The sequence below is a fragment of the Pseudomyrmex gracilis genome, unplaced genomic scaffold (assembly GCF_002006095.1).
Source record: "Pseudomyrmex gracilis isolate BER0280 unplaced genomic scaffold, ASM200609v1 scaffold_74, whole genome shotgun sequence".
NCBI classification, from domain to species: Eukaryota; Metazoa; Arthropoda; class Insecta; order Hymenoptera; family Formicidae; genus Pseudomyrmex; species Pseudomyrmex gracilis.
Window position 1 is genome coordinate 367727 of NW_018020658.1, and position 13052 is coordinate 380778.

Below are 13052 nucleotides of genomic sequence, written 5' to 3' on the forward strand. Positions count from 1 at the left end.
GCGCATGAAGGAACTCCGCCTTGTTCCTCGAGCGATGCGATTCGATTTTTCAGTATAACAGAAGAATTTCCTATTGTCTATTCTCGGCTTGTGTTTTTTTTCTTCTTCCAAATCAAGGAAATCTCGGAATGCGCCAACTGTTTCGAGACTCACTAGAGAGAGAGAGAGAGAGAGAGAGAGAGAGAGAGAGAGAGAGAGAGAGAAAGAGAGAGAGAGAGCGAGTTGTCGAAGATCTTCCGCGGAGGGGGCTTCCGCGCGCTCTCTCGCGCGTTCTTTCTCTGTATTCTTGTGAATTTGCTACGCGCACGCCGTGACGTGGGTGTGTGAGTGTACGACGACAGTGACAAGCAATGTATCGTGGTAAGGTCGAAGAGAGTGCCACGGAGAGATACAGGGATATGGTCTAGCGCACAGGATACCAGATGCTGTTCTCTCGTGGTTCACGAGCCACCCCGATCTTCTCGCGATTCATTGCTCGTCGCTGGGCCACGTGTTCACACAGATTTACACACGCGAGTGCGTTCTTCTTTCTATTGGCAGAGAAGTTAATATAAGAGCGATCTCCTTCGTCGCGATTACGCATTGTCGTTCGGGAGTAGACGCCGCGCGACGTCCGTCGCAACATTGTGCGTGTTTTTCGGGGTTGAAATCTGACAGAGATTTGCTAGCCGCGCGAAGACGAGAGACACACACTGCACCTTTTACTTCCGTGTCTCTGCGAGACACCTCGGGAGTTCTACGCTCGACGCGCTCGAGATCGCGACGTCCTTTGAGAATCGTTCCCAGAAAATCGACGCTAAAACAAACTTAGTAGTGTAAGATTATTATAGATATATTCTTGTCCGCGTGTCCGGCGAACCGAACGGTCGTAAATGAGTCGCTGTGTCGGAGTCAAAATTGTCGGAGCCGTGAGGACAGTTGCCTTTGGTTCGAATCGTGAAAAGAAAGATAACATTGAAACGTTTGTTGTGTGAAATTTGTCGGTCGTGTGTCGTGTTGATAAACGTGTCGGGAAGGGAACAAAAGACAAGGTGACTGTCTGCCGATCTTTATTTGTAGTTTCCCTTTCAAATTATTTAACTGTCGTATCGAACATTTTGAGAAGGTCGAGAAGAATATCTATAATAATCTTACAGTAGGGATCATTACGTACGATCGCAGCGTGAGACGCGCATCGCGTCTCCTTAACGAGATTTTCGAGTGGGATTGTTTAGAAGTCGATTTTGCGTATTCGAGTGCGCGATTTGCATGAATATTATTACACAAGATTTACGAATTGTCGCGACAGATATATAAAACAAAAAAAAACGTTGTCGTTGCAGATTCCATTGTTCCTTTCCTTGAGAAGAAGTTGAGATCCGTATCGTGGAAGAGCATCGAAAATTCCAAGACTTCAACATGCCTGACGCATTAGTCTCCCTGATGGACGGATCCTGGCCGACCGTCGTCCTTTCGGGCTTGTGTTTGGTCCTATTTCTACCTGTGGTGTTGGCGCGAATGAAGTTTCTGCGTCCCCTGAAAGATATACCCTATCCCACAGCGTTGCCCATCATCGGCAACGCCTATCAGCTCAACTGCACGCAAGAAGGTAAGTAGTAAGTTCGCTCGCAAGTTTTCACGCGTTCAAAAAAAAAAATAAATAAATAAAAAAAAAATAAATAAATAAAAAAAAAAAAAAAGTCTCGCAACAAGACACCGATCGGCGGTGACCCATATTTCGCAATGCGAAACACAACCAATACATAACTGTCACCACCAAAGATGGATTGTTATTAGCAATTGACGTCTCTCGCGATTTTAACAAAAATGTGTTCTTTGTTTTTTTTTTTTTTTTTTACACTGGCAAAATTAAATTTCCCGTCTTGATTTTCTTTTAATTTTGCGCCTTCGTTTTTTTTTCTGAATTTATTTTAACGTCTAAACATATATCGAGAAGGAGCAAGGACATGGTCGAGAGATGTAAATAAACGTTACTTATATTTTATGTATTATACATTTTAACACATTCGTTTCGCCGCATAACCTTTTGATCTCTCACTATCCGATTGAGATTTCGTTAAAAACTTTGCGAGCAAACGAATCACATTGAAATGCAACTTTATTTTTAGTTATTGTTTAGGCGCTTAGACTTAAATATATTAAGTCTAAGAGAAAATTTGCACACACATATAAAACGCGGATATAATGATGTAGATATACTGCTCGTTGTCATTTTATCGCGCAAACAACACAGATATACAGTAGTTTTCTATTAAAAAGTCCGTCTTCTCGTTGTGTCTGCACGAGTTTGGACGCGTGTGCTTATTTTTTCTTTATTTATATATATATTTTTTTTTTAATGCAAAGTTTTGACGTCACAGTTCATAGATCATCGTGATACCGTAGTGAAAAAACGACATGTAAATGTCAAGAGAAGAAAATGTCAAAACTCACCTCTTAACCTCGGCTTCTGTCGTCGAAGGAGATCGTGCTATTTACAAAGAGAAATAGTTATTATCGCATATTAAAGAACAAAAGAAAAAAAAATTCAAAAAGTTTTAAAAACCTCGTGAAAAGATTGATCAAAATAGAAAAGGGCGAATACGAGGCAAAACACAGGATGTTGGTGTGAATCAGCAAAATTTATTCAAATGCCAAACGTTTAAACTATTGTTCGTTACTCACGGTACAAAATGTGTCGATGTGCTGCCTAATTTTTAATTTTTAATTTTCATTTTGTTGCCACTGATGAAAATCAAAACTTGTGATCGAAACGTTTGGCATTTGAATAAATTTTGCTGATTCACACCAACATCCTGTGTTTTTGCCTCGTATTTGCCCTTTTTCGTATTTTGATCAAAAAAAGAAAAAACGAATTGTAAATATTCTTTCGCTCGCTTTAACGAGAACTTTGAAAATTTGGTTTTCGGCAAAGAAAATTGTCGAAAAATTAAATAAACATCTTTATCTCATAGATGCGAGTAAAAAGCGTGACATATAAACAAGCGCGATCGCTGTTAACACACGTTGTGAACACAACAATGTCGTTCGTGTTTGGGCGACGGTTTCACTCGTTTAAGCAAATCAAAATTTGCAAAGATATTTAACATATAACGCGAAAATAATAATTTGAACTCCGCAGAAAACATATCCGATTTGTACCGTTGAACGTTGAGCGTGTTAAAAGAACACAAATATCGAAGAAAGCGAACATTTAAAAATAGAACGCGACGAGTTGACGTAGATCACGTTTGGCAAATTTTACTCCGTGCGTAGAAGACATCTGTTCAAATATATAGGTCACCAATATAAGTCACTATGTTATCAGCAAGATCCGCGTTAAAAACTGACTTGTGCAATTTTTTTTTTTTTTTGTTTTTAAAATAACGCAATCGTGAATGATCGGTAATCAAATTGCGATCGCACATCGGATAATTAATCTGCTCAATCGTCGCATTATACGACGGTGACGTTGTATCGCTTCCGACTAATTGTTGCGCACACACTTCCAATTCGCGACTCATCATCGATAAACAAGTGAAAATATCTCATTTCGCCAATCATATTTCGCGCACGCACGTCACACATGCACGGTTATGCAACACGAGAGAAAATCGAAAAAAAAAAATCGTAAATTTTTCAGCGAACGTATTTCGTCAGATTCACAAAACCTATCCGATAACGTAACGACCTTGATGTTCCTCGAAAGTCGCGCGCACACGGATGATTGTGCAGCTCGGTGCAACGGTATTGGGGCCAGACACGTGCCACGCTCTTATATAGCTTTTGGCGCCACGCATCGGACTAACAAAGAAAACGTGTGCACTTTTTTTACCTGATCGAACGCGCCTCATGACTTTGGCTGCGTTTATTTGCCATCCAACGAAAATCTAGTTCACGTCACAGATGCGATTACAGATTTTTATCCGGTATATCGGAACGCAGTTTGTATTTCTTCGTAAAATGTGACGAAGAAAAAAAAATTAAATTTATTGACCGACATTGACTGACTTTATTTCGGCCAAAACGCTTCGGAGGAATTTTTACACGCGCACCGCGTTGCTTTTTTTGCAATCATTTATATAATATCAAAGCATAACTTTCTCGCGCGCTGAAAAAAATGAAAAAAAAAAAATTAAGAGAAAAAAAGAGAAGAATAATAATTCGCGCGATCGAGATGATAATCGTCGAGGCTGTGCGACGAAAACGGAGAAGAAGAAGAAGAAGAAGAAGAAGAAATTGAAGAAGAAAATGAAACGGGTCGAGGTCGTTCGGACAGTCTGAATTGACGTAATTGCACGTGGTGATTTCAGGCAGAGTTTTACAAGACGCATATTCTTTCCCTCTCTCAAATATGATAATATAAAAGAGAAAACATCGACGCGGAACATCTCCATAACAAGGCGAGAGATGTTTCTCGTGTGTCTGGCGACGAAGTTGTCGGGGACTTCATTGCGATCGAACTCTTTTGTCTGCTCGAAAAAAAAAAAGAACGAGACGCTAGAACAATCAGAGTTTTGGATGCGTGCCTAAGTCTTAGCACATCCGTCAGTTCGACCGGTATTATGAAAAAAAAACGTTTTTTATTTTTTATAATAAATTTTCAATTTTTTTAATATCTGAAAATAACTTTGTATTATTAAAAATATAATTAAAACAGTTTTCCGTCATTTTGTGACGATTGTCTGATTGTTCCGAGTGTTTAATGCTAAGCCGACACGCGTCTCTGTTACGTTAAATGCGGCAATGCTAATTGAGCGTTACAGTATCGATATAAAAAGCGACATACTGATTAACACGACGCGATGATGCCATCTGCGGAAGTTGCCGTTCGAAGACTTGGCGAAGAACTAGCGCGGCCGTTATCGTCTCGCAATGTTCGCTCGTGTTTGCTTTCAATTTTTTTCGTGGGTTTAAATTCATTTAAAGATAAGTTAATCATACGGTTAACAAAGTCCCGTTATTTAAACGGTTTTTTTTATTTATTAACGCGCTCGCTCGCTTATTTTTACTTAGTTTGTTTCTTTGGATTCAATTTTTGTTGTATTTTTTATTTTTTTTTAACTTGGTTCTCATCTTTGTTTTATTCGTTTGTTATATTTTTTATATACTTCTTAGATTTTTTTTTTATAAAAGAAAAAGGCTTTTCCGTTGACAGATAAATAAGTACGGGAGTAATATGGTGTATTTATTTATCGCGACTCGTTTAGACAATTAACCTTACCGCCACGTCGCCATCGGGTGAGAAGGCTAATGGTTTTCAAAGCGCGATATTATTTTCTAATACGCGCTGTCTATATTATCTATCTATTAAGTTAATAACAAACTGCTCTAAACCAGGACACGAGAGGATAATTTTTTTTTTTTTTTTTTTTTTTTATTCAACGCGCGTGTATGTTTTGATCAGCTCTCTTATTATTATCAATAATAAGAACGCAAATGAGATAAATGCGTTTGAACTGCGAAATCGGTAAAACCGAATTTACGTCAGAGAGTCACTTGTCAAGATAAAAAAAAAACTTGACGAGCCGTGAATAGTCAATATTTTCATATTTTCATTTTGTTGTCAATTTAGTGCAACAAACTCTGTGAGACTTTTTCTCGATCTCTCACGAGAATTCTTACAAATCGATTTAGCTCTTCGAAGTAATTTCACCGTCGAAAGGCCCGGCTATATTACGCGCGTTATGTCACATTGTTGATCCGTTGATAATAACATAAAAATGGGAGGAAGAGAGAGAGAGAGAGAGACGAAAGAATGTCCGGTGCGCAAGAATAGAAGAGCTCCATACAATCGAAGGACGTCTGCCGTCTCGTTAGCAGTTCGTCAAGGTCGTCTTCGGCGTCTACTACTACCTTTTTCAGAACAACGTTTGTTTTCCTCTTCGTCTCCGTCCTCGTGCACGCAGTCCCGCGGTTGTGCGAAGTCCACGTGCGGCATAAAACACAACATGCAAAACGCTGTCTATTTTCAACCGGTCAACGTCCGGTTAACTACGCGCCGGCCGCTACAATTCGCGCGGCACGTGCAGCGATTTCTCGCTCCTTCTTATGCGCGTCTCTCTCTCTCTCTTTCTCCCGCCGTTCTCTTGATTGATCTTTCTTGGCTCTCTCAATCCCTCCCTTCATCTCTTCTTTCTTTCACCCTCTGTTTTTGTACTTGTCTTTCTCTTTCTTCGTCCGCACGCATTAAGGTTACACGCTCCAGTTTTCACGACGGAATAACTTCTCCGTTGTCTTTTATTTGTTTTGTTTCATAATAATCTGATGATGACGCGGAACGAGCGAAAGAAGATAAATCGACATTATTTTTGAAGCAACATATGCTCGATAAAAAAAAAAAAAGTGACATAGAGAGCCGGAGCTCGACTCTCCGAGCGACTTCGAAGCGAAGAGCGTTAATCGGAGAGAGTTAATTATAAAGAGTCCTTTATATGTACACACGCGATGCCGCGAGTTTAAATCCGAGAAACACTCTGCGCAGTAGAGCACATCGAGGACGAGACGACAAATGGCAATCGCGACCGCTTCTTAAAAATCAGATCGCGCGAAAAACGCATATCACGCGCATAAAAAATCGTTAATCGTGTTAACGATGAAGTTTTTCTCATCGGAATTACAAATCGCGCGGAGAGACTGAGGCTACGAAGGCAAGGCCTTGATTTACAAAGAGAAGTTCTATTCGCGAATCTCGATCACGAGATGTCGATCTCTGGAAAACGTTCATTCATCGATAACCGACTCGTTAGAGATCGACAAAAGCAAAAACTATCGTATAAACATACGTACGCATGAAATATTGCGAAATCATCATTTATCGTGAGTTTGAAGCTCACGACGATAATACTTTTTTTTTACTGATAAAGTAATAACATATGATTCACTTCAAACGCGATGTGTGTTTCATGTGTTTCTTCGAATAATTTGTATTATTAAATCGTCGGGTCGTTTTTTTGTTTCAGAGTTTTTCAAAAAGCTGACCAAGTGGGCCGAGAAATTTGGCGACATTTTTCTCATCTGGGTCGGTCAACGACCCTTCATCTTTCTCTACAGGGTAGAGGCGGTGCAACCTCTGCTAAGTAATAGCAACTACATCGACAAAAGCCTCGAGTATCAATATCTGAAGCCCTGGCTGGGCACCGGCCTGGTAACCAGCAGTGGTAAGTGATTGAAAAAAAAAAAAAAAAGCACAAAACCACATTACTACGACTAATAAAGATCAATAACCGTGCGTAATAAAAGAGACATCATGCTCGAATTTAAATGCCTACTTGTGAACACGGGAATAAGTTTTTGTTCATAACTAGAAAGAGATAGAAAAGGCGACAACTCGACGACAAAACATTGTTTACACAAACAACTTATATAAATATAAAATAAAATGTGTATATAAATCGAGTTTTAATTCGTCGAAATAATTTGTATCTGATTGCGGCAAAATTTTTTTTCTCGCAACATTAATGATCATATATCCCGTTTTTTCAAACATTATACACTTGCTATCGATCAGACGCTCGGGACTCTCTCAGTTTCTCTTTCTCTTTTTTACCTTGAGAGTTTAAATGGAAATTTTTTTGTCGTGCGAAATAAGGTTCAAGAGCTGTGTGTCGAAACGAGTAAAGTTCAAGTGTGAATTGGAGCAAAACAAATGGGAACGGCACCCAGATGTGATCACACAGGTGTAGATCAAAATTCCTACTTATCTAGTTGCTACGCGTAGTTGCAATACGTAACAGGAGCCGGGTACACATGTACCCAGTGAAGTGTTAGCAACCTTCAAACTACAAGTGCTATGATGTCAGAACTGTTTTCTGAAAAAAAAAAAAAAAAGATAAGACGGGTACGCATAGACCGCAAATCAAAATCAATTGTTAAAAACCGTGTTGCATGATTTATCAATCGAAGATATTTATCGTCATTTTGTTTTCACAGTTTTTTTTCACGTGTGCTCTTTGTTAAAATTATGTAAATATTTACTTTGAAAGACCGGCGTGTGCGTGCGTGGAAATCTTCTCTGCCCATATCTATGGCAACATTGTATTTTTAGAAAAAAAAAAAAAAAAAAGAAACGAAGATAAATTCATTTGATTTAAATTTCAACAGGAGGAAGAGAAATGCGTTTTAATATATTCTTATCGAAGAACGTACGTACACAGTTCGACTGACAACAACAGAGTTGCAAAGAGACTTGAAAAAAAAAAAAAAAAAGAAGCACACACATTAAGCAGTTGAAGAGAAGCAACATTTCAGAAAATATTCACATTACGTGACTTTTATCGCGACCCACTTCGCCGCACAAATGACAAATTACGCTTATCGATAGATAAAGTACAATATATATGTTATGATAATTTAGAAATATTTAAATAATAAAGACAGTTTATCTCTTTGTGCGTGTCAATTTGCTGGTACAAGATCTTTAATTGATTATCTTACAGCTAGATCATTTTCTCACGTTTAGCCTCTCATCTAATTAGAGAGGTATGGATTATATCTCGATCTGTGACGCGTATCAAGACATTGAACGGATTATATATTGAGAAATCCACTTCAGACGACCAAACAAATAAAAATCAAATGTGTACATATGAAAATCCGAAATAGAATCTTATCATTTTGCTTCAAGTTTGTTTGTCAGATTGTTTTTAAGAATGATCGTTTCAACTACATTCAGATCGTGATATCACCACTTGGTAACAGTGTTTTTATGTTTTGTTTTTATGTCCCCAATACGGGAGATCGCAAGTATCCCTTTACTCTCTCTTTCTTTCTCTCTTACGACTTATTCAACTTTACTCCACATATTGTGAAGTTGATCGAAAAAAATAAAACTAAACAAATCGTTACCGTTATCATTCGTTAAATTTTTTCACAAATTTTCTCTTAAACAAGAAATGTCCTAGGATATCCGGCAAGCTACTCTCGTTGAGACGCGTATGTTTTCTTTTCAATAGGTGAAAAATGGTTTTTCCGAAGAAAACTGTTGACGCCGTCCTTCCACAGCACCCTTCTCGAAGGATATTTGAAAACCGTGAAGGAAGAAGTAAAAGTGCTCATCTCTTGTCTTGAGACAGAGATCGGCAACTGGTTCAATGTGGTTCCGTACACAAAACGCGCCACTCTTGACATCATATGCGGTGAGTTGATGATAATCACCGCCATTATCTTCTTATACGTTATTGTACGATTGCACCGTTGATATTTTTAATGCGAATATAGCTCACAAAGTGAATGCGTCTTTAATAAGCTTTTTTTTTTTTTTCGGTTATTTGCATATAAGTCGCGATCTGCGGAGCTAGTCGAAAGCACTTAACGAACATTTTTTCTTGCATTTTAGATCGATGACGACAAAACTCTCCTGTTCGAGTATGTTGCTAGGCCGATAAAGCGATGATTCACGTTTTCTTTTTTTTTTTTTCTTCAGCTTGATTTTACACTTGAAGTTTTTACGCTTGCGGATTTGGCCACCAGACAAGGTCAAAATGGGAAAAAATTTCATAATATAAAGTTCATTAATAAATCATTTTTTCTACTGTCTCGCGCGCGCTCACAGACACTTCGTGTAATGATAAAAAACTAAACATCAAATCATCTTTGATGTTTAATTACGTAAGGATTCTCGAAGCAACTTTGTTCCCGACAATTTGTCTTTTTCTGACAACTCGAATCTTGGCGCGAAGACGATATCCGCTTGTTCGGCTATCTCGAAACTCGCTTTCGGACACGCGAGCTCGAACACGCACGATTTTCGAGATTTGGCGTTTCGGAAACACGCTCGAGATGTTTCAATCTTTCCATGTGCGCGAGGTCGAGGTCGAGCCGGCTGATTCATTTGTTTCATTATTTTCACAAAGCAAAAAAATATGGATATGTTTACCCGAATAAATACAAATACATTACACATTATTTTCTGTTTTGCAAATAAATCGATATACTAACATATCGATATTGATAATAATGATTATATTATATCGAATCATTAAAATTTTTTTATCGAAACCTAGTACGTCGATGATCCAAATCAACAAAAAAGATATGACGCTCCGTGTATTTTGTTTTTTTATTAGCGTGAATTTCCATAAAAAAAGTTTTGTACATTTAAAGCTGGTCGATTACCGGATTCTTTTGGAAGATCGTAACTTTCTTTTCAAATCTTAGACAAGTTTTATCGCTTAGGCAGGCGCCTATTAAACGCGCAAACACGCGAAGTATGCAGACCGTTGCGATACTACAATCTTTTTTTTTTTTTTTTTTTTTTCCAGATAGACTTTGAATCCGGACGTTCAATGGCAACCACATAAATTGACACATTGTTGCCTAACCATTTATGTAATATTTCAGTTTTTACAGAAACTTCTCGAACACTTTTTATCTTTGTTTGTTTAATTTTTTTCTTGATTATTGAATTTATGTCGAATTGACTGGAGAGCTCGTAGAAATTTCGCAAGTTTATATATATTGATATCCCCACAAAATATTGTATAATTATATATTTTACCACTTCTTTTTACACTTGTGCTTCTTTGACCGCGCGATCACGAAAAAAACACTTTTCTGTATACTTTTACGATCAATCAAATTCGTTTCATACTTCTTTTTATATAACACGTCAAATTTTGAATATGTATTACGCACGTACGAAAATAAACAAACGATCGCGCGATTATCACTCTCTTCGAGATTGTTTTAAATCATTAACAATGTTATTCGATAATTACGTTTTGAATAAAACGATTTAATTAACGCTGATGGCGTGTGATATTTTTTTTAACTTCACACATTAAAACAAAAGTTTTTAATATTTTTAATTTCTTTGATCGAGTTATTATTATTATTTTAGTTTTTTTTTTTTTTTTGAATATTATTGAAGTTATTTTTTATAATTTTACATTGCAGATACCGCGATGGGCTACAAGCTTAACGCTCAAAGAAATTCCAAGGACGAATACGTCGAAGCAGTGGACAAGTAAGTAAAGTTGATCTTTTACATACGCGCTGTTATTATTTTTTTTTTTTTTTTTTCACACGCGCGCGATGCTCATACGCAATTCGTAACACTGTACTTTGCACGGAGCGATAAAAAAAAAACGTTCAAATTGTTTTTAGAATTGCGTCAATTGTGCAAATGCGCTTCACGAACGTATGGGTGTCGTCCGATTTAATCTTCAAACTGACCAAAGCGGGAAAGGAGCACGATCGCTCGCTCAGAATCATTCACGGTTTCGTTGACAAGGTACGACGCGATTTCGAAGCCAGATATATAATCCAATTTTTATTTGTCGATAACGACCTGGCGATAAAAATTCTGGAAATTTTCAGGTGCTTGCGGAGCGAAAGGCCGCTTGGAAGCTCAAGCATGATGATAACTTCAACAAGTCCTCAACGAAGAAGAAGCAGGCTCTGCTGGATTTGTTGTTGAACATATCGGAGGACGGCGCTGTTCTTTCGGACGAGGATATTCGCGAGGAAGTGAACACGTTCATGTACGCCGGACACGACACGGTGGCCACCAGCATAGCTTGGTCGCTTTACGCGTTGGGACGAAATCCGGAATACCAGGTACCAACTCTCGCTACGACTCGAACAAAAGGCTTTACGGCCCCGCGCGTTTTAAGCAATCGATTGCAATTTTTTTTTTTTTTTTTTTTTTTTTTTTATTCAAAGTTACGTTTTCTTGAAGTTCGATTGATTTAACATCAACGCGTAACTTGTTTTTTGTTTTTTTGTTTCAGGAAAAGATCTTGAACGAATACGATGAGTTGTTGGGCAATGAGGAGATCACGCTGGATAATTTACATAAATTAACTTGGTTAGACGCGAGCATCAAGGAACAATGGAGGATATATCCTGTGGCTCCGCTCATCGCTAGGCAGATTTACACGCCAATTAAATTAAGTGAGTCGCTGTTTCCGCCGTTTAAACTTTTTCTCCGTTTTTTTTTTCTTGGTTTCAGTTACAACTCCTGTTTTTCGTTTTTCTTTGTTCTTTTTTATGTTTATGTCTTAAACAGTTTTTTTGTTTGTTTGTTTTAAGTTTGTTTTGAGTTTGAATCAATCGATCTCTCTCTCTCTCTCTCTCTAAAGATTGATTTCATTTTCAGTGGGCAGACAAATTCCACCAGGTTCGACGGTGCTCATTAATTCGTATCTGCTGCATCGCGATCCGCGCTACTTTCCCGATCCGGACGTTTATCGTCCGGAACGATTCTTGCCGGACAGTCCCAAGCTGCCGCCTTACGTCTTCATCCCGTTCAGCGCCGGTTCGCGCAACTGCATCGGCTGGAAATTCGCCACGCTCATCATCAAATTTGCCGTTTTGTCAATACTGAAGAACTTCCACGTCGAGTCTCTTGACAAAGAGGACCAACTGCGTTTCATATCCGAGTTGGTATTGATCAACGCGAACGGAATCCGTTTAAAACTTACACCGCGCGAAAGATATCCCGCAAATTAAAGTCGAAATTAAAAAAAAAAAAAAAAGATTCGATCTCGCTATTGAAAGACTCGCGTATATGCGCACTAGTGGTACGAAACGTTTTTCAGTTTCAATTATTAGCCAATAAAATAAAGTAAATAACAGAAAAGAGGTTTTGCATGGTGTGAGACAAAAATTTAGGAGTAGAACGTGAAAAACATTCATTGTCATATACTCTTTATTCAATCGGTGGATTGAATAAAGTATTCATTGGCTGGCGAATTGTTTGTGGCAAATCGCTAATCAACAATTGCGACTTCCAATCCTAATTTTCTAGCGTATCACACAGAAAATTCATTTTTTTTTTCAACCGATGATCATTCCTCTTTATTAATTAGTAGCGCATGTACATATATAAGCGAAATATTGATAGTAATCATTAATACGTGTGTTTAATTCAATGAATTGATTTTACACATATATATATATATATACATATATATATATATATATGCTTGTTTTAAAAGATAAGACACGATATAATTTTGTACTGTTATCTTAAAAAAGAATATAATCGACTTATTACAAATAAATATCATCCAATTATATAATTCCACTAAATATCATCCAATTATATAATTCCACTAACACAGTTATTC

General features: G+C 37.8%; 1 protein-coding gene across 5 annotated transcripts; it reads left to right on the top strand.

Moving 5' to 3' along the window:
- The first annotated feature begins 290 nt into the window (after positions 1-290).
- LOC109854846 (cytochrome P450 4c3-like) lies at positions 291-12697 on the top strand. Of its 5 annotated transcripts, none has more exons than XM_020428385.1 (9): positions 291-360; positions 1323-1588; positions 6942-7139; positions 8934-9116; positions 10876-10945; positions 11086-11212; positions 11299-11538; positions 11712-11874; positions 12080-12697. In XM_020428385.1, the coding sequence occupies exons 2-9, from the start codon at positions 1399-1401 to the stop codon at positions 12430-12432; spliced, it is 1524 nt and encodes a 507-aa protein (XP_020283974.1). In that variant the 5' UTR covers positions 291-360; positions 1323-1398; the 3' UTR covers positions 12433-12697. The 5 variants fall into 5 exon arrangements, with proteins under 5 accessions (XP_020283974.1, XP_020283970.1, XP_020283971.1 ...); XM_020428381.1 differs by lacking the exon at positions 291-360 and adding an exon at positions 367-516; XM_020428382.1 differs by lacking the exon at positions 291-360 and adding an exon at positions 565-815.
- The last annotated feature ends 355 nt before the right edge of the window (positions 12698-13052 follow it).

Bases quoted from the DNA above. Each gene is read 5' to 3' on its own strand.
- LOC109854846 (XM_020428385.1), top strand. From the start codon at position 1,399: ATGCCTGACGCATTAGTCTCCCTGATGGACGGATCCTGGCCGACCGTC. The intron at 10,946-11,085 runs GTAAGTAAAGTT...AATTGTTTTTAG, and splicing joins TACGTCGAAGCAGTGGACAA to AATTGCGTCAATTGTGCAAA. The intron at 11,875-12,079 runs GTGAGTCGCTGT...TTTCATTTTCAG, and splicing joins TTACACGCCAATTAAATTAA to TGGGCAGACAAATTCCACCA.